Below are 22,130 nucleotides of genomic sequence, written 5' to 3' on the forward strand. Positions count from 1 at the left end.
TCCCATTTGGGCACTGGTTCAAGATCCGGCTGTTCCAATTCTGATCCAGCTCTGCTATGGCCTGGGAAAGCAATAGAAGATGGTCCACATCCTTGGGCCCCTGCACCCTCGTGGGAGACCTGGAAGAGTCTCCTGGCTCCTGGCTTCAGATTGGCGCAGCTCCGGCAGTTGCAAACAGTTGGGGAGTGAGTCAGCAGATGGGAGACCTCTCTCTCTCTCTCTGCCTCTCCTTTTCTCTCTGTGTAACTCGGACTTTCAAATAAATAAATCTTTAAATATAAAGCTCATGGAAAACAGATTCAAAAGATATGTTTATGAGAGGGTATTTGGGACATCAGTTTAGGTGATACATGGGACACCCACCTCTCAGATTGGACTGCCTGGGTTTGAGTCTCCACTCCTCTCCTGATTGCAGTTTTCTACCAACACAGACTCTGGGAAGCAGCAGGTGATGGCTTAAGGAGTGTGGTCCCTGTCACTCATGTGTGTTATCTGCACTGAGTTCTTGGCTCCTGCTTTGACCTGGCCCAATCCTATTGTGGGCATTTGGGGAATGAACACATAGACAGGTGATCTCTGTCTCTGTCTATTTAGTCTTTCTAATATAAAGAAGAGATGTTTATTTTGTTAGAAAATTTTGAAATCCATGCATCATGTTTTTATAATAGGCATTTTCCATGAACTTGTTGGAGAGCCATTGTATATGTGGATTTTGAAAATTTTTTTGCACCAAAATAAACTTAGCTTTTAGTTTCACTATTTATGAGGTTTTTGAAGTACCCATATATATATGTAAGCATCATCTTCATCATTCATAAAGTATAGAAACCTACTGTTATGACTTATAAATTACTGTTTGAAATCATGTTGAGGAAAGAAACTACAATAATAAGAAATACAAATAAGATACTACACAAATAACAACTCATGTTTTGGTTGAAGTCGGACATGCTCCAGGGTTAGCCACAAGGACTCTGGCATCAAATCCAGGCTCTGACATTTGCTAGTTATGTGACGATGGACAAGTTACTCACCCTGTCTTTGATTCTGCATCTGTCAAATGTGGATAATAGTAATTGCTGTTCTGATGACTGGATAAAGAAATTGTGGTGTATCTGTATGATGAAATGCTACTCAGTCATAAAGAGAATGAAATCCTGTCTTTCACAACAAAATGGATGCAGTTGGAGACCATTTTGTTTGGTGAATTAAACCAGTCCCCCAAAGACAAATACTGTGTTTTTCCTGATTTGTGGTTTCCCCAATTGTGGTAACTAGTATACAGTGTATACAAAATGTAATGTGTATGAGTGAAATTGACATTTTGAGTTTTGATTATTGTTTATAGTCCTTGTCTATACTCTGGAGGAACAGTGGTTTTTCTACTTACTACTTGTTGAATTCTTTATTTAATTAAGGTTAAGCTTGTGATTATAAAGTAAATTGGAAGGATGTCATTGTAAGAATTAGAAGGAAAATAAAGGAAGGAGGAGGGAGGGGGGAGCAAGAGAGGGAAGGTGGGGTGGGAAGTATTATTACACTGTCAAAACTGTGTATATGAAATACATGAAATTCGTTTCCTTTATATAAATAACAAAGTTAAAAACATAGTAGTTGCTATTCATCAGATCATTGTGAAGAGCAGAGACCTTGGGAAGTACTGACTTTGGTCCTTGCACATTGTAAACATTGAATACATTTTGTACTGATTCAGAGTCGGTTGATCTAGGCTGTGTGATGGGGCAAGAACTTCTAGAGGCTTCTTTGTGCTTGATATTGGAATGTGAAGGTGTAAGGGCCACCTGCTCTCATACCTGGGAGGATGCCATAGCACTCCCAGGTAATTCTTCTGTTGTGCTCTTAGCAATTTGTCTGTTAGGTAGTAAATTAATAGCATTACTTTGGCATAAATCAATAAGATTAAGATGATCTGATGGTAGCAAAATATTAACTGAGGTTGCACAGATGGAACCTATCCAGTGACAGAAACCTGAGCTTCATAAGCTGGCTCGCTGCCTTCAGAACTGATCATTTCAACCCTTTAAAAAATAATAAATGTATAGCAGTAAAACACATGTTAGTTCATAAACAAAATTAAGAAATAAAACCCACCTGAAGGCCTCATGGTCTATAATACCTATATGGACATATTAGTAAATTTCCCCCTCTGTAGATTATAATCAATTTTGTTTTTTTTTAAATTCAAAATGCACATTTTCTCTTGTCATTAAAGCTTTAGAAACATAATTTTAAATGACTACCAGTATAAAATTGTATTGGTATTCATTTAGCTACTCCCCTATTGATGGACATTTATATTACTTTCAACTTTTAACTATTATAAATTATGCTGTAAAAAATCCCCTCAACATCCACTCTGGACAGGGTCTAGAAACAAAATTGCTGAGTCAAAGGAGCGGAAATATCTCTGAGGCAGAAGGGCTGTGCCAGTGTGAGGGAGCCCCTCCTCTTCCCCCAGGACTGGCAACTTAGCTGAAAATTGAAAATTAATTCTTCATAAGGCAGAGTCTGTGAGGTAGGGCTGAAGATAATGGTGAGTAAAGAGAAAGTTTGGAAGAGAGGGAACTGCTTCTAGTTACTTTTCTCCATTGACCCATCTTGTCTATAACATCATAGAGGTGGGCATGTGCTGCAGAGGAGGGTGGTGGGGTCTTTGGGACGGGTTGTTCATGAGCCCGGCCTTGCTCGGTGCTCGGTATTTCCTCCTCTGTTAAATTACCCTGCCTGCATCACATTCAATTTTTTTTTTTTTATCCCTGAAAATACCTATACTTAGTAAGCATGCCACAAACGTTTGAAATGGTCATGGTGAACTCAAATTTGATTATGTTGTTTTATTAGATGTGAGATCTTGGGCAAGTCACTGACTCCTTCAAATACAGTTCCTTATTGGGAAAATAAAGGCGGTAATAGAGCTACTTCCCAGGATTGGTGGGGTTAGAGGAGATAATTTATGTCAAGTGCTGACTGCCGTGCCACATAATCATTTACCGTGAGAGCCATTATTACAGATGAAACCAAAATTCAAGTTTCTGTTCCAAAGGTTCAAATTGTCTTCTTACAATTTTATGCCATCCTAGGTCGAACAATAATTCTGAAGAACCTCAGAAAAATCCAGAGACTAAAAGAGACAGGAATAGCAAAAAATACTGGCTGTACTTCACATCTTGGCTAATTTATTGTATTCAGTTGTAGGTCCTGCATTTTAAGAGGGACATTAATAGGCTGGAATGGGTCCAGAGAAGAACAACTGGGCTGGTAAACAAACTTGAAATTGACCTATAAGGAATAATTAAAGACTCTGTGGATATTTGGCTCAGAGAAAACTCAGGCAGAAGGTATCAGTCTGTTGGGCTGTTGTGAGCAAGAGGGACTCAACTTGATAAAGCAATATTGTCAAGTATTTTTTTATTTTCCAGGCACTGAGCTAAGCTCTTTGCAAATATCATTTCTTTTTCCTTCTCCAAAGCACTCTAGGGAAATGCTACATATATGTATTCCTTTTTACAGATGAAGTTACTGAGTGAGGCACAATGGTAGAAGTGATTTCATTGAGAGTTGCATGGCCAGTAGGGGACACGGTCAGAATGGAACCGTATCTTTGTAATTCCACAGGTTGAATACCTTCCACAGCCCGTGGACGTGTCCAGATGAAGGTGGGTGGGAGTTTCAGAGACGGAAGTGCCTGCCTGGCACAAGTAAGGAAAGAATATTCAGACCATGAGAGCTACCATCCGGCAGTGGAAAAGGCTGCCTGAGTAGACAGTGGTTTTATTGTCACCCTCAGCGTTCAAATAGAGGCTGAATGTCTAAGTGTAGGTTGCTGTATGGATGACAGCTGAAGGGTGAGCTGACATTCTGACTTAGCTAATTTGTGTGTTCTTCAAAGTTGCCTAACCTTTGTGAACTTCAGTTTCTTAACTGATCACTTGAAGTTTTTAATTTTAGAATTGTTGGGAAGGATTAAAACATACAGATTAGTTGCTTGACCAAGAACTTGATGTATAGAAATCGCTCATCATGTATGAAGTCAATAATTATCTATGATCTTTCTGTTTTCATCTGTGGCTCTCATTGATAAGGTGACGCTGTCTACTCATTTCTTTGTAGAGGTCAGATTTGGAGAGGTCATCTCTGGAGTGGGTATGTTGCCTCACTATTTATTTATTTATTTTTAAAGATTTTATTTAAGCTATAGGAGTTTCATGTATCTCATACATACAAATTTAGGAGCATAGTGATACTTCCTACCATTTCCGCCCTGTTGCCCACACTCCAACCCTTCTTCCTCCTCCCTTTCCTATTCCCACTCTTAATTTTTACAAAGATGTATTTTCAGTTTACTTCAGACTCATAAGGTTAACCCCACACTAAGTAAAGAATTCAACAGATAGCATGAAGAAAAAAAACCCGCTGTTCCTCAACAGTAGAGACAAGGGCTGTAAACAGTCTTTGAATCTCAAGATGTCCCTTTCACTCCAATATGTTACAGTTTAGCTACTCTATTAGTTACTCCAGATCAGGGAAAACATATGGCATCTTCTTGGGACTGGCTTATTTCACAAAGTAAATGGTTTGTTGCCTCACTTCTGCAGAGGCAAGTACCTGCTAGTTTCCATCTCTTGGGGCAAGCAACAGGTTAGGACTTTAAACCAAGGGCAGTGGAATAAACAGAAGGAAGGACATTTAGACTAAAATGTTGAGCAACAGAGCAGATGCTGTTGGGATCACCATGTTGACCAGATATCAGATGGATTTGAAGAGCCTGCTATGTGCCTAACACTGTGCTGTGAGGGTTAAGAGATACCCACCAGGTGGAGGCATTGTCTTTGTCTTCCAGGGTATCAAGGCCTGGAACTGCTAAGAAAACTGAAAAGATTGGCTACTAGGGCTGAATGTCATTCGGTGCTGGATCTTTTGTCTTGGATGTTAGCTCTTGGGGTTGGGGAAGGGTTTTCAGTGTTAAGGTTGGTGGGGGGGGATGGAGAAGATGAACATGGAAGATGTTTTCCCGGCTGGGATTTTCTCCTGTTGAGGGTTCTCAGGATTTGTTGTAGCAGGCACAGTGCAGTCATGTTGTTTCTCTCAGCACATTCCCAAGGACCAGCCCCTCCCCAGCCTGGGAATATGGCCGTCATTGTTGTCTGTTGTCGGGCCTTAAGGAGGAGGGGCTGGGCCTCTGAGGGCCCTCCAAGCAGCCTTCCTTTCCAGGCTTCAAAAACACAGCCCCATCCTTCCTCTTCCCAGGGCCCCCTTCTGTGGGCATCAGCCACAGATCCCACCAGAGGGAGACATGCAGTTGGCTTTTCTTGTAGGAATTTCTGATGTGAGGATCCTTTCTCTCTTTCAACAAGATGAGCAGATCCCCTCTGCCTTGGAAAATGCCTTTGCTCCTTTCTCCTCACTTCCTCCTCTTTCCATCATCTCTCTTTAGTCTTCGTTTCTTCCCTCCTACATTTCTTTCTCTTTCTGGTTCCTCCACCTTCTCCCTTTTTCTCTGTTTCTGAATCCTAGGATGATGCAATTGAGAGAGCTCTTAAGAGCCACCTAAACCAGTCCACTCATCCATTGCACAGATGACAATGCTGTGGTCCACAGTGGGCCATGCCCCTCCCTCTTTACTACTCCGCTTCTCTGCTCGTGTGCCTTTCCCATGTGAAACTTTCTCTACTGCTGATGAAGGATGTCTTTGAATGTGGATTGGCAAGGTGACCTGAAAGGGTCCCAGGTAGGTAAGATTTCTACCTTAGTCTCTTCATACCCAAACAGGTATAACAATAGTGCTTACTTCATGGAGTTGCTATAAATGTGAAATAGTGAATGCAATAGGGCTTTTAAAAATGTTGCTGGGATATAGTATTCTCTAAACACATGGTATTTGCTAATATGATTCATTATAAATTTTATTATTTAGAAGAACTGCTGACCAAAAGGTAGAAGGTTAGCAATCACAGATGTCATTTTAATGTAAGAAGGGACTAGAAAACTAGACAGCTCAGACAGGTACTGCCTGGAAAATTAGACAAAGGATGACCTGGTCCCAATTGTGCTCTGCCTACTGAATATGCCCACTTTTTGCCCACATGTGCCATATTTTCTACAACTTAGTTGAATTTATATTGCAGCCCATTTCCATGACTTACCCCAAGAAGCTGTTAGGGACTTAGAGGTAAAGGTAGACCTTGTTCAGAGCTAACCCAACTTTATGATTCCTTGTGATACTTTCCATTTTCTTCGATGACAATGTCTAAGATAGAATGGTAGACAGTAGTTGTCTCAACTTGCATTTCATGTCTTGAGTTTTTCCCAATTCATATAGTGTTATGTAGTTTAATCTGATTTTAAAAACATTAAACATTATCAACATTGTAATGGAACTGGTAATTCTGTACCATTGAAATTTATCTTGTCTATTGTCAGTGGAATTCTTATTAGATTATAGAGAAAACTGTCATCGTGGTGAGAGACATGGGATCCTCCATTCTTGCATTCTTGTCTGGTCTGGGCCTTAATCCACTGTGACTTTGGACGAGTTCCTTTTCCTCTGGCCTCAGTTCCATCTTGGGAATGGAAGGAATTTAACCAGATGATTGTTTCCATCTCTAATTACTTTTTTTTTTTCTAAACATTTAGAGGATTTTATGACATTGCACAGAGAATTGGATAGTGCTGCAGTCATTCTGATGAGAATGTGTTCCATCCATCACTATGTTCTAGAAACCCAAATTTATACTATAACTTTTCCTTCCATTTTCCAAGGACATTTTCCTTCTAGCACAGTGACTTCAGTGGGAAAAGCAACTTCCATTTGCACAGGAAATTCCAACAACTACAGCAAATGGTCTCGGCTTCCAGGCCCGTTCTTACTTGGAGAAAACCTAATCAGCCCGTCACTACTCTGGATGACTGGGATGTCTGGCCCCCATGGGGTGCAGGTGTCTTTTATTTGGGGTACTCCACGGTTGTTTGCTCACACTGCAATCCTCTTTTATAAACAAACTGATTTATTACCTTTTAAAAGTATTATATGTTGTTGTAGGACATTCACGCATTACAAAAATCTTTACTATTTGAAATGAAAGTCCCCCATAGTCTCATTCTCAGAGATAATAACAACTATGAACAATTTTAGGTCCGTTGCTCTAGGCTTTCCCCTGTATGAGAGCACTAATGCATATATAAGAAGAATCCCACTCTGCATGCTGCCGTTCTGTTTGCTTCTCTCTTTCCCCCTTTTAATCGTTGATCCTGAACTTTTCTGTGCAGAATGAAGTCACCTTCCCAGAGCCCCTACTGACGGTGACTTTGGGTGAGCCGTTGCTCTCTCAAGGTTTCTGCTTCCTCATCTGTAAAAGGGCACAGTTCTCTCCAGGCTGCCCGTCTCCCTGTGATAACGGATGTGGATTGAAGACCGGGCACGGGGAGAAAGAGGATGAATACTATGGATCATTCTCTTTCCCATTATCTTGGGTTTTTTTCCACTTAAAACTTTTATGTATTTGCTTCAGACAGACAGACACAGAGTGAGAACGAGAGAGAGAGAGAGAGAGACAGACAGACAGCACACATATGAGAAAACTGGCACATAATAGTTGCTGATTGACTTCCCAGATGCCTGCAGTGGCCACAACTAAACTGGGCTAAAGGTGGGAACTCAATTCCGGTCTCCCACGTGGTGGCAGAAACCCAATACTGAGCCATCATCTCTGCCTCCCAGGGTCTGCATTAGCAGGAAACTGGAGCCAGCAGCTGGAGGTGAGTACCTTAGATGCAGCACGGATGTCTTACCTACTAGACAAAGTGCCTGCCCCTATTCTGCTTTATTGCATTTTTAGCACAATTAGTTTCCTAATTTTCATTAGGTGGAACCCCATGTCTGCAGTTGAGCTACACGAGAACAGGGATATATCTCTTCTCTTCCTTAGTGTGTCTAGCTACAGGACTTCAAAAAATGGCTGGCTTATAGCGTGAAATAGTAAATATTCTTTGGATGGTGCCCATATTATGCTCTCCAAATGTGGCTTCCAGTGGCAAGAAGGCCCACTGGGAGAGATGAGTGTGGGGCAGGACTGGGCTGACCTGGGGTACAGGGGGGATAGCTGGCCTGCCCAGTGTCCTTGGGCCCAGGGTCATCCAGCTGGCCCGCTCTGCGAGCCTTTTTCCTTTGCCTGCGTCACTCTCTTGGCAGTCTTTGCCACCTGGTGAATTAGTCATTTTTATGGCCCAGTGTAATTGTCCTGAGTCCTGTGAGATAGCAGCTCCTCCTCCAGACAGAGGTAGTCAGACGCCCTGAGTGCTGCTGCAACACTTTGCACCTATTCTGCTTGGCTTGCAGTCATCCAGTTCTTCTGCTTTCTATAGCTGCTGTGTGCCATGTGCGGTACTGATCCTCTACATGTCTCCTGTCATTGCACCCTTGTGGGCATCTGTCAGAGGGATGGTTTTCATTCCCATTTCAAAGATGAGGAAAACTGAGGTTTAGGCCTCTTGAAAGCAGTCTTGTTCAGAGATACATACCTTGCACATGATATAATCAGGATTCCAGATTAATTCTAATTCCTAAACTAGACTTACTAGCCCTCTAGGCTCCTACCTGATTTACGCTTATACAAGGACAGCTTGTGTGTGTGAGTTGGGGGGTTGGGAATCCATGGTCTTAACACAGTCTAGTGTGATTTTAGGCACAGAAAAGCTGAGGCTTGGTTACAAAGAGAGCAGAATTTACGCAGGGAGGGAAATCTTCTGCTAATCTCTAGGATGCAGCATGCAGCGTTACGTCTTTGACCGAGTCTTATCACTCTCTTTTTGTGGTGCTATAGCTTTTTTATGTTCTGAGGCATATGCAATGAATTCCCTAGTCTCCTGTCTCTGGGCACGATGCAATCTTTTTTTTCTTGGTTCCTGTGAAGAATTTTTCTTTGCTATGCGATATTTTAGGTCACTTTGAGAAAACTACCTACAATGCAGTCCGTGCGTTCTGCACAAATAAAACCATTTTAGAAAGTTTGCCTTGTTGGGAGGCCTGGGTCATGGTAAGAAGCCACCTTATCTATTGTTGCTCAGATGTTTTGGGAGGCCCAGAGTTTGGAATGCTCTGCCAGACCACAGGGATCAGGCTGAACCGCTCACTGCCACAGCCACACAGTCAGAGCTGAACTGCTGTACCAGCCCACACTCTCCCCAACACTCATCTCTTGCTGCAAAAAAGGGTCATGGGGATGAACAGCAATGCCTTGGAGTTGGGTGGATGGTATCCTTCAGGTCTCGGAATTCTGTAGAGGAAGGGCCCAGGCATGTGGGGACAAAGTCAACTGATTCAACAAACACTGAGTATCTAATATACGTGAGCCATAAGGATGTTATTGTGTATGAGAGGTAAGTGGAGACTTGGGGAAGTCCTGGGGGTGAGTTGCTTGTATACTTGTTCACCTTTCACCTGAACCAGGAAGTGATTATAATGCAGCAGGAAATTTTAAGCAAATTGAGTGCCAAGAGAATTGCACATATTTCCAAGGGGATTTAGGGAGAGGAGTTCTTTCCCCACTGGGAGTAGACAGTGGAAATCCAGGAGGTTCTTCATGGAGGAAGTGATGCTAGAGATGGGTCTTGAAGCATGGATAGGGGCTCAGAGAAGTGGGGTAGGGAATTACCATTTGTTAAAGGCTTGTTCTGTGCTAGGGAAAGGTGTTGCTATTGGACTTGTGTTCATTAGTGACGACGTCTTCCCTAGTTTTTAATGTAAGGAACTTGAAACTCAGGTTGAACAAACTGTCAAGATCAGACAGCAGGGAAGTGACAGAGGCAGGGTTGAAAGTGAAGTTAGTTTGAACCCAGAGCCGGTTGGTGTGCCTTTCTTGGCAGAGAGCAGAGGAGGGTTTATGGAAAGAATAGGGAATAGCACAAGATAAAGTCCACAGGTGAGACTTGTGAACAGTGAGAAAGCAACTTGGGGTTGGCATTTGGTTTGTGTGAAGGCAGGGAGCTGGAAATAGAGGATAGGAGTGGCTGTGGTAGGCTGAGTTTCAGGTTGCATGGAAACCTTGTATTCTCAAGAGAAGGGCAGAGCAACTGGAAAAGGGAAGGAGACGGAGCTGCGTGTGCATTGACGAAGTATTTCTGAGTGGTAAAATGAAAGTTGCAGAACGTGGTGTTTAGAGTTATTCCATTTTTGTAAAACAAGTGGCTTCTTATTGAAGCACAACATGGAAGGCCTTCTGAAGTGAGATTGTCTGAATCTCAAGCTGACACTGCTACTTAGGTGGCAGTGACTCTGGGAAGATTGTGGGGGACCCTGGGGAAAGTCTTCAACCTCTCCAGTACAATGGAACAAATAATAGTGTATGCTTTATGGGATTGTTTTGAGGATTATCTGGGTTAATACTTTTTTTTTTTGGACAGGCAGAGTTAGACTGAGAGAGAGAAAGAGACAGAAAGAAAGGTCTTCCTTCCGTTGGCTCACCCCCCAAATGGCTGCTACAGCCGGTGCGCTGTGCCGATCCGAAGCCAGAAGCCAGGTGCTTCCTCCTGGTCTCCCATGCTGGTGCAGGGCCCAAGTACCTGGGCCATCCTCCACTGCACTCCTGGGCCACATTCAGCTTCAGCAAAGTGTCAGGCACATAGTACTCACTCATGTTTTTCTTATAATTATCTTATGAAAAATTTGTAAGGACAAATATCAAATAATTAAGTAACTTGTCCTAGGGAGTAAGATTTCTGTGTATTTTAAACATCTCTTTTTATGTTTAATACTTGATAACAAACAAGTATAATTTTTATAATGTGAAAAACAAAGGAAAACAACAAAACAGCAGATTTAAAAAATATGTTAGGAGACTTATTTCCATTGAGTTGTTGCTTCCACTCGCAACAGGCCTGTTATAGGGACACATTGGAAGCTGTCTAGGTGTGATCAGTGAGCTCTGGAAAGCAGGTCTGTGAGATGAGACCATTGTTTGGGCTTCCCATAGGCCACATCTGGAGTGATGCTCAAAGCCAAAAAAAAAAAAAAAAAAAAAGGGCTGGCTGGCCTAGTCCTTGCTGCCTCTTCCCATCCTAAGCCCTGGGTATCATCTGGATTGGACGTAGTTTCCTGGCCTGGAGATGTTCTGGGAAGCCTCTTGGGTCTGCTTTGGGAGCAGCAGATCTGGGGCACGTGCTAAGACCTCAGGTGCTGCTTCAACAAATTGCCCTACAGAAGAGAAAGGGAGGCTGGTGGTACTCACTTCTGTGTATTTGGGCCTAGAGTATGAAGCCGAAACCCCTCTGGTCTGAGCACAGGGACCAACAATTTAAAGGCTTTTATTCCGACACCAGACGCTACGCTGCCCTTCTTCCTGATCTCCCAACACACTTAGAAATCCTCTCCCATAATCCTGGATAGCTCTTTGAGTCCCACAAGGCGTGTGGGACAAGGAAGGAGGGACGATCTATGGTAAACCATCTCTACACGCAGGGCTCTAACCATGCATGTTTATGTTGGGGGCAGAAGTGAGTGCAACTTCCTTCCTATGTTGGATGGAGATTGCACACTCACGTGGATTTACGAGGCATGTTGACTTTGTTATTTTGTAGAATCACCTGTGAGAGATTTGCTCCTGGTCATCTGAAGAAGCACATTTGTTTCTCCCATCCTCCTAATCCAATTCAATCTCCCCTCTCTTATTCCAGGTTCATTCTTGAAGTAATGATGACAGTGAAATGGTTAAAAGAGTATTTTCTGGAGTTGGGCCCATTTTCATTTCCTAGGTCTGCATCTTACCATTCGTTTTACCTTGAGTAAGTTACACAAGCTATTTGTGCCTCAGATTTGTCAACCGTAAAGCAGGGATATAGCAGTACTGACATTTTAGGATTTTTAAGAGAATTATGAAATGAGGCATGTGATGCTAGGATAGAACTTAGCTTTTGACAAACATTCAATAAATACTAACAATTTTTATTAATAGGTTGCTGCACTCTGGGCTATGATGGGGTACCCTGAGGAAGAGCAGAAGAGAAGCCTTGGAAAGAAAGGAATCTCTGCCTGCAGTGTCTGTTAACATAAAAGATGCACAAGTTGTGTGCTCCAGCAATTCCATTTCTTATTCTTGTTATCTGCCTAGAGAAATGCCACATATGGTCACAAAGATGTAGGTACACAGTGGAAAAATTAGAAAAAAGGGGAGATGGCTAGAAAACAATGAGAAACCCACCACATAAAATGCTCGGCAGGGTTGAAGACAATGGAATGGAGCAGTATGCCGCGACAGGTATGGCATCCCAAGACATGTTGCTATGTGAACAAAACAAACTGCAGGATTACGTGGGCAACATGATCAGTGCAATGACAGTACAGTATGTGTATCGGTGATTATGCACACACCCATGGGTGTGTATGCACGTTGATTGCATATTGGACTGAGAATGAGCAGAAGGGATAACAGCCGGAAGGGAACTAGAGGCCTTTCATCAAAAGGTACTGCAGGTTTTTACTAGCATTTCTCAGAAAGAGAAAGTATCCACGTATCGCACAATTAAAGGTGTTCAAGAATAGAGCAAGAAATGACAATCTGGCTAAGAAAAGGCAGACGATGGCTTTGTCAAACTAAAGACCTGATAGGAAATTTTAATCTGTTCTCTCCTATGCTGCTGTTTTCTCCTGTGGCCCGCTGGCAGATGGAGAGGCTGTTAGTCTGATGGCAATACCAGCTCACAGGAGCTGTACCTTTAAGAAGTCAGAGTCTCTCTCCACCCCCCCCCCCCAGTGGTGAGATAAGAGTAAGATCTGTATTTGATTCCCAGCTTTTTCCCAAGATGAACAGAATGGTTACTTCCAGTTCCCAAAAAAGCAAATCACTTTTCCTCTCAAAGCCTCAGTTTTCTCAGCTCTAGAATGGGAATAGTAACTGTTATCCTGTGTCTATTCTGTGAGGTAGTGGGCAGCTCCTATAGGACCGTGGGTGTGGAACACTCCATAAACTGTGAAGTGCTTCTGTAAGGGAGCGTTGTGAATCTGCTATAGCAGCCAGGGTTGCAGCAGCCCTGCCGCATTCCGCTGGAGCTGGGGAGTATTGCAGGACTGAGCACAAGGCAATAAACTTGCAGCTCTCCCAAGGCTTGAAGACCATAGCAGTTACTCCGTTTGGTGAATGAGATACTACTATGCTTTGTAGGAAGGTTGTCCAGTTAAAGTGATGGGGAAGAAGGAAGGGCATGATGCTAAAGTCGGACAGACGGCAGACTGAACAGCAGTCTCAGGACACAGAGGAGTCCTAAGCAAACCTCTGGCAGCGTGGTGTTAACAGGACCACGATTACTGAGATCATCTTTGGGGAAAGAAATGGCAGATTGCCTCCTTCTGACTATCTTAGTTCACTCCCTTCTTATTCCCGACAGAGCCTGATTGCTGTGTCCCAGAGGCCCCAGGTAACAAGGCTCAAAGCCCGTTCCTTGCATGCCTCCTGTCTTTATCCAGCATCACAGTCACAGGTTGCAGCTATGTGAATGAGAGGTTTGTGTGCACTGAGACTTCAGGGACCTGGTCACCAGTTTGGGATAGGGCTGTCTCCTGTTGGACCCCCGTGAGTGGTGAGTGTGTTGATGTCTATGTGGCAGGATGCTGTATGAGAGGATTGAAGGAAGCAAAGTGAAGTGCCAGGCTCAGGCATATAGGCTGTATAGCTGACACTGGAGGAATGGGTTTGGGGAACGTCCATGGCTGCATGAAAAAGTCATTCCCTCTTCATCTTCAAAGCAAAAGGGTCAACCTCTGTCAGGGGTTCTCAATCCCCATGATTTAGAGCCTTTATGCTCAGCCCCTGGGTTCACAGAAGTATTGACAGCAGCATTACTTGGGGGCTGTTAGGAATGCAGATTCCCAGGCCCCACCGAGACCCCTTGAGTCAGAATGTGCATCTTGACACATAGCACTGACTTAGACTCTTATTAACATTACAGGTGTGTGAGCCCCTACTCTGGAAAGTTCTGTTTCAGTTGACTGCGATGATGCTAGGAATCTCTAGTTTTTAAAATTTTTAATACAACTTTATTGAGGAATGATGGATATACAAAAAGAAGGTACATATTTAATATACAGAGCTTGATATGAGTTGGGTGATAACTTTGCACCTATGAAGCGATTGCTACAATCTATGCTATAAATATACCTATCTGTGAATGGAAGGGGGGAGGGAGAGGGAAAGGGGAGGGTTGCGGGTGGGAGGGAAGTTATGGGGGGGGAGCCATTGTAATCCATAAGCTGTACTTTGGAAATTTATATTCATTAAATAAAAGTTAAAAAAAATAAATATACCTATCATCTCTACAAATTTCCTGTGGCCCCTTGTATTTATTACTATTATTGGTGTCGTTTTGTAATAAAGTATTTAATATAAGACCAGCCTTTTAGCAAGTTTGTGGGAATCTTTTTGATGAGCTCTTCACAGCCAGGTTTGAGGGCCATTGAATTCTTTTTTGTTTTTACAGGCAGTAGACAGAGAGAGAGAGAGAGAGAGAGAGAAAGGTCTTCCTTTTACCGTTGGTTCACCCTCCAATGGCTGGCGCACCGCGCTGATCCAAAGGCAGGAGCCAGGTGCTTCTCCTGGTCTCCCATGGGGTGCAGGGCCCAAGCACTTGGGCCATCCTCCACTGCCTTCCCGGGCCACAGCAGAGAGCTGGACTGGAAGAGGGGCAACCGGGACAGAATCTGGCACTCCGACTGGGACTAGAACCCAGTGTGCCGGTGCCGCAAGGCGGAGGATTAGCCTAGTGAGCCGCGGCGCTGGTGGGGGCCATTGAATTCTAGCACTAAGAGCCCTTCCTGCCCCAAGACTCTCTGATTCTATTGATCCCCGAGACACTCGAGAGGAAAGTGTGCTTCTCTGGAGGTGAACAGGAATGTTGAGGATGCACTTTGCAAGAAAGGGAGCACAGGCTGGACTTCTAGGTGCCTATGGACTTCCCAGTACGCAAGAAAAGAGAGGACGCTGCCCAGGAGCTGCTGCCCATTTCACGGCTGGGATTAATGCTTGTCGGCAGCTCCCTGTTAAGACGGTAAACTCGTTTAGCAATGGACACTGAAAAACAGCGGAATTCAAAGGCGGAGAGTGGTAATCTAATTGCACTGAATTAGCCTCGGGAGACTCGGACAATATCAACTTCAGCAAACCACAAAGGGATCCTTTATTAAGAATTTCAAAAGCTTTGGAGCCTCAGCACCCCTCATAAGGGCTTGAATTACAAAGCGCGGGCACTGTGTGGCTAAGCCCCTCTCCCCTGCATCTCGGGACATTGTTCCTTTCTAATGTGCATTCTGAGTGCGTTTGCTGGCTGGCCTATGGTGTTTTCACTTGTGTTTTAGGCTCCACAGGGAATTGGTTTAGGGAGACAGCTAGAGTTCAGGGCTGAAACCGTGGTCTTGTCCATGGACTGGCACATTTTCTGATGGGTTCTTATGGTGTATTCTGAGGTCCTTCTAACTTCTTAAAACTAGGCCCTTACATAACCAAGTGATTTCCTTCTAGTAATTCTTTTGTGTTGTGTTAATGGTCCAATTTACTTATTACCTGGTCCACTTTAAATAAAGAAAAGGTTCCAGCAAGTGTGTATTCACAGCATGATTTAGAGAGCTTATAATGACCAGGTGGTGATTTGGGAATCAAGAAAGAAAGCAACGTAAGAATTGGGAAGATTTGGCTCTGACCTGCAGTGCATTTACTCTGCAGCAAATCACATGCCTGGATTCATGAAAGAGGCTTGAGTTTCTTCTATGTCTTTCCTGAGAGGTAGATTTCCAGTCTCTGGTTGCATATCTTCATGTACAGTGACCCTTGCTACCACTGAGGCAGCCCAATGCACAATTTCACAGAGCTTCCAGAATGTTCTGAATTATACTGAGCTTGAATTTGTGTGTTTGCTTGTGTGTGTGCATTAAAAACAAAAAAACCTACCAATTTACTCCAGTTCTTCTCTTGGCGCTATATAGAATACATGAAATCTAATGTTTCTCAATTTGGGGTCATATATAGGAAGTTCATGAAATAGTAATGAGGACTCAATTCATTTTTAAAATTTCAAAGACTCTAACAAATTGCATATTTACTTCTGACAAGGCTCTATAGGATGATTAAAAAGAACCATGTGTCCATACTTTCGTTTTTTTCTTAGGTCAGCTGCTCAGGGTGGTAACATTGCCTGCTCCATGATGTTCAGTATTTCTGGCAGTAATATATGCTTTCGATTAATAAAGATGGGGAAAACAAGAAATACGGCAATGACGAATGGGTTTGGTAAACAGATTTTTAATTCATAGGCGTTGTGGTAATCAACCAACAGCATGATTGATAAAACATGTAGAAACCTGGGCCCACCTTTCTCACTCCCTTCTCTGGATCTATGAGAACACTGATCAGACACCATGTTTTCTCATGGCCCTGATGAAATGGACATAGTTATAGGAGCTGTCAATACTGGTGTCCAGAGGGTGAGGTTATTTAGGGAGGTCCTCATCCTCTCTGGCTTGTGAGACTGAATATACCTCAATGTGGCCATTTCTTAAAATAATTGACATATGCTGCAATAGCTGTAACCAAAAACTGTGCTGTCATGGGGAGATTGGGAGAAGATAACCTTAAACTGGCACAGCTAAAAATGGCTTTAGATAGAATGATTGGTTGAATCCTTTCTTTTTGTAGTTGAGGAAGGTGAGGGCCCCAAGGGTCATGGCACCTTTCAAGGTCATGTAGCTTGCTAAATTCTAGATCCCAGGTCTCCAGCCACTTGGGCCAAGGCTGCTTTGCTTAAAGCATACCTTAAAGCTTGCTGAACAATGTCAAGATTGCCAGGCAGGGAGACAGTGCCATCCATCTTGAAAATCATTCTGCTTTCTGCCAACTGATGAAGGAAGTCAAGATAATGACACCCACATAAATGTGATGCTGTCATGAGATGTGCACACAGGCAACCTGGACAGGAGCGCCATAGGCCCTCAGAGAAGGGAAGAAAGGTGTGCAATATGTGTTTAAAAACAGTACTGCCAGGCCAGCGCCGTGGCTCACTAGGCTAATCCTCCGCCTTGCGGTGCCGGCACACTGGGTTCTAGTCCCGGTCGGGGTGCTGGATTCTGTCCCGGTTGCCCCTCTTCCAGGCCAGCTCTCTGCTGTGGCCGGGGAGTGAAGTGGAGGATGGCCCAAGTCCTTGGGCCCTGCACCCGCATGGGAGACCAGGAGAAGTACCTGGCTCCTGGCTTCGGATCAGCGCAGTGCGCCGGCTGCAGCGTGGCGGCCATTGGAGGGTGAACCAATGGCAAAGGAAGACCTTTGTCTCTCTCTCTCACTATCCACTCTGCCTGTCAAAAAAAAAAAAATACTGCCTCCTCTTTGTGCAAGGACGGCTGCTGGGGCCTCTGTCCCTGCAGAGTGCCTCATTTAGGCCAGGACACACATATCCATGATAGATAAGTGTCTGATAAAGAAAGGAAGGCAGCATCACTACCTAAGCCAACTCACCCTGAGCCTTGTGGTCATGGGCCCTGCATTGATAAAGCCCTTACTAGAGACTGCAGGGAACCTAGAAGTGTCAAGTTCCAGACATTTGTGTTGATTGGTAAGAAAACTGAATCCCCACAAGTCTAAGAGACTTGTTTTATTATGGCTATGCTGTAGGATGGGAGCAGAGCTGGCTGTAGAAGCAGGGGCTCTCAAATTGTGGCCCAACAGCTCTTTCGACTGCACCACATGGTGCATCACCTCTTTCATAAGGCAGCCTCAAAAATTAATTCCCTGAATATCCCCTGATAGTCATTACCGATTTTGCAAGTATGTAGAAGTATGCTGATTCATAACTCCTCTTACCAGCCTAGGGGCCCTTTCCAGACTGTCCCTTGGGAACAAAATCATGAACTTTTCTTTGTCTTAATGTTCTTCAACCCCCAAAGAGGGTGAACTGATGGGACCCAATGCAAACTTACTCAAGAGACTTCCTTCCTTAGGGAAGTCCATTTCAGACACTCCTAGATGCTTTCTGTGATGCCCCAAATGCAGCAGATTTCAGGCAGAGGACAGCTTTACTACCAGGTGGAAAAGATCAAGGTCATCATTGCCAAACTTGGAGTCCAGGGAAGAGGGGGACCACAAGAGTGAAAAGGTCATTTGCCTTCTACCTGGGTAGGCTTTTAGGGCCAAGATATGAAATGATGTATTTACCATGTTCATTTTTATGTGAGTGTGGATAGAAACTTCTTTCTTATTGAGTGTCATACTCAGGACAAGACCCTGTGCAAAGGAAGCATCTAATGGGATGGGAGATGGAGGTGTTGCATAAGGAAAAGCTGATCTTCTGGGAAAACCACCCATGGACAAGACCTGGTTTCTTTCCTTGCCTTTGTCCCCTTCTCAAGCATTAGCAAGGCTCCTTGTTGTTTCACTGTAGTGCTTTGTATGTTTCACAAGTGCATTTTCTCAAGGAAGTGAGACTTTCCTCCTACTCATTATAATTGGTACATCAAAGCGACTGATTAAAAATTTGGTCATTCTATGCTGTAGTTTGAAACTGGGAAGTTTTATCTTCCCCCCTCTCACATCCCTCTACAGATGTTTGGCAATGTCTGAAGATTTTTTTTTTTGGACTTGTTGTGACTAGGGAAAGGGTGTTACTAGCAATAGGAACGCTGCTAAACATCTTACAGCATATAGGGCAGCATTCATAACAAAGAATTACCAGTTCAAAATGCCGGTAATGCAGAGCTTGAGAAGCACGGTTATACACCATGAGTCTGCCCGAGTTACGCAGAAGACGGAAGAATTTTGGGATCCTATTGGGCCTGCTCCAGCCCATGGCCTCTGTATGGGCTCTGGAGATCAAAGTCAAGTTCCCTTTGGTTTGACAGGAGGTTTGAGAGAATGTGCTCCTACCATTAAATAAAAGACCTTTGCCTATTATTTTTCTAGTCTAGGTGTAAGACCCCATCCTTAACTGAAGACACGGAGACAAAATTCAGCTTATTGAAATCCAGAATGTGTCTTAAAGGATTTTAGGGCTTCAGGTTTTTAAACACCACAGCAGGAACTTCAGCCATATCACCTTGTTTTACTTTTGGTGACACAGCTGATGAGAAACTGCAATGCTGCTTGTCAACCAGGACCCCTTTCTAAGGCCTCAATTTGTTCCCTGTGTTGGCACCATATGAGATTTCTGCCCTATTCATTTCAATTGTTGTTTGTTCTGCAGTGGTTATTGTCACTCACTGGTTATGTGGTAATGCAGCAGCACTTCTGTTGTTGAGAACATTTCCTAGCCCCCAATTTTTTCCCCAGCAAGGTGAGCAGCTGGCATCATCTAATCTAAGGGGGACCTGGGTGCCTGAGATGATTGGATTTGCTTATTCCAACTCAGTGCTGTCCCTTGGGGGAGTAGGGGTTATTCACATGGAACCTAGCAGGGAGCTGCCAGCCTTCATTTACCCTTACATACAGTGTACTGAGCCCCCAGATTTTACTGCTTCTGTGTTTTCACATAGAACAGAAAAAAAATCAGAGTTAGAAATGAAAATATCAATTGAACAAAGATAACCTACTCACTTTAACCCATTTGTGACCTTTTAAAAAAATCTGTCTGAAAAATTGCTGAGGGTATTTTGCTAGTTGAATATATCTTTTTCTTACTTTGTGTTTCAAAAGTGAGCATTCACTTCTCAAATGAAGTAGCTATTCCTATATTTTGAAAGCACAAATGATACAACTGCCTTTCCAAATCTCCATAGTCATCACTCTTCTTTTAAACACATGGGATTCTATCGCACATCCATTGTTGCTCATGTGTGCCGTCACACACATAAGAAAAAGAGATGTAGAGTGGCGTTTTCTGACAGGCTACCACCAGTTTACTTGCAGAATTAACAGAGGAGATTCCTAACCTTATCCAAATGATTACAATGCAGACGTTTTAGACCAAGTCTCCCTTTCCTGAATGACAGTGTCTGACAGGAGATCCAGCATTGCATACTGTTCATCAAGAAAAAAAGGACTTGAGTGTGTAGGGTAGTGGGGGGGATGATGTGCTTGGTCCTATTAATTTGCTCTTTAATCTCTCTGGTTCAGTTCTGTCTCTGGTAAGACAAATAGAGAATCAATTTGCATACAAATGTTACCACATACCCTACCTCCACAGCATTTTACAGTTTTACCAGGTACACAGAGAAGAAAGAATCTGATATTAATAGGATAATTCCCCCATAAAGTAGTTACATTTCACTAGACCCTGGATTGTTGTACTTTTTTCATTCTGTCTGACTCCTTGACTATTTACATTCTGACCTGTGCTCAGGACTGTGGCCTATCACAGAATTATTTATACTGGAGATTAGAAGCTTTAGCCCGAGGTATCTCAGAGAAGGGGGATCTTCTTCATCTCAAGAGAAGTACATGAAGAGAGGCTTACAGACATTTACAATTTGGAGGAGGTGTCATTCATTTAATACAGGGACTGATGGACTCATCAAACCCATAGTTTATATGTAGTCAAATGAAAGCAGAATTATGTTCTGTTTTATGATGGGAGGTGATAATATTTGGTGGTCACTTATTTTCGAGAACAACTGGAGTATATTTTTTGAATGACTATTAATCCAATGCCAAGCTAATACAATACACAAGAGGCAGGCATCTAAAATAAGGAAGATTAATTATCCCTGCAGGTCATGGAAAAAGAGTGATTTTTTTCAACTCATGTTAATGGAATTTATCATAAGCATATCTGAAGACAGCATGATTCACCCACTTAAAAAAGAACCATCTATTTCAGTGCTACCTGAAGATACAATTTTTCACTTTTCACTTGTACTAACATAAGAATGCCAAGCCTATAGGCTGAAAATTTTAATCTGACAGTGGTTAGGGGCAACTCAGCTATTGAACCAGAAATAGACATAGATTAAGAAACAAAACAAAAAGAATTTTCCATTGGTTCAGCATCTGCTGCACACAAAGTAGAGTTTTGAAAGGTGGGTGAAGCAAAAGAGAGAGCCAAAGTTTCAAAAGGGAAATGTTTTCCCAGTATCTGTTCTTAAATAGATCTCTCCTGCATCCAAGTTCAGGCTTTTGCAAACCGGGGTCGTAACACTATTGTCTCCAAGCACCAGGCCTCAGAAACCCCTCTCCCTCCCCCGCAGAAAAAAAGAAAACAACAAAAAAGGAGAGAAAATGAAATGTTCTGTGTCCAGCAAGTTCGAGTGCAACCTTCCCCGTCACCGCTAGTTGTCACTTGGCTCTCAGACGGGAGAGCTGAGGTTTTCGGCACTGCGGTTAGAGAGAATGCAGTCCTAATTAAACTGAGTAACTCCTAAAGCTTCCCCTTAAAGTCCTCAGCCAAGCGAGAGCTGATATGCAGGGGCCCCCCGGGGGGTTGTATTGAGGGGTAGTAGCCGGTGGAAGGACAAGCAAACCACAAGGAACAGGCAAACAGCTGCCGGAGCAGCGCCTGTCTCAGACCTCCACGCACAAGCCAGACACCCTGCGGGCGGGGGTTGGGGGGGCGGATGGGCGAAGAGGGGGCGGGGGAGGGAGGACCCGACTGCAGCGGTACACAGCACCCCTTCGCCCCCAGTGATGGGACCACGGGCACGGGCAGCATCCGCACTCCTTCCCCCCATTTCCATGAGAGCGATGTGGTCAGTAGAAAATTGCATACCTGAAGAATACAATGGTCTCCCAAAGGTAGAGTCGAAGAGTATTGAAGCTGTACATTTTTCAGGTCCTTGTGCTTTGTAGTCCACGACTTATGGGGAGGGGGCAAAAATGTTTCAAATTGGCACTTACAAAACCAGCGCTATTGAAAAAAATAATCCAGATGTTCAGGGGCGATGGGGAACAGGGGTGCGGAGCGAGAGCCCCGGGGGCCGCGGCTTGAGGCGGCTGAGGGTACCACGGATAGAGGCGGCCGCGGGTACCACGGATAGAGGCGGCCGCGACGCGATTCAGCACCACGGAGAGCGTCCAGCCCTGCTTTTCAGGAGCGCGAAGAGTACAGCTGTTTGCTAAACTCCGGCGTGTCTGTCGGCTCCCTGCGGCGCTGGGGAGGCACGTTTGGGGGTGGGTATATTTTCTTTTTCTTTTTTTTTTTTTTACCCCTGTTTTTTC

General features: G+C 43.8%; 1 protein-coding gene and 1 long non-coding RNA gene across 3 annotated transcripts in view; one reads left to right on the forward strand and one right to left on the reverse strand.

Moving 5' to 3' along the window:
- The window catches only part of GLRA1 (glycine receptor alpha 1), a 98,799-nt gene extending 76,829 nt beyond the window's left edge, over nucleotides 1-21,970 (reverse strand). For both annotated transcript variants that reach the window (XM_008255290.4, XM_051844397.2), the window contains exon 1: nucleotides 21,682-21,970. In XM_008255290.4, the coding sequence (XP_008253512.1) occupies nucleotides 21,682-21,737 (56 nt within the window). In that variant the 5' untranslated portion in view covers nucleotides 21,738-21,970. The remainder of the gene's footprint in view (nucleotides 1-21,681) is intronic.
- Nucleotides 21,959-22,130, forward strand: part of LOC138850195 (uncharacterized) — a 104,845-nt gene continuing 104,673 nt past the window's right edge. The window contains exon 1 of the long non-coding RNA XR_011389833.1: nucleotides 21,959-22,082. This is a non-coding gene — a long non-coding RNA (uncharacterized lncRNA). The remainder of the gene's footprint in view (nucleotides 22,083-22,130) is intronic.

Source organism: Oryctolagus cuniculus, chromosome 6, assembly GCF_964237555.1.
Source record: "Oryctolagus cuniculus chromosome 6, mOryCun1.1, whole genome shotgun sequence".
In the NCBI taxonomy this organism is placed as follows: Eukaryota; Metazoa; Chordata; class Mammalia; order Lagomorpha; family Leporidae; genus Oryctolagus; species Oryctolagus cuniculus.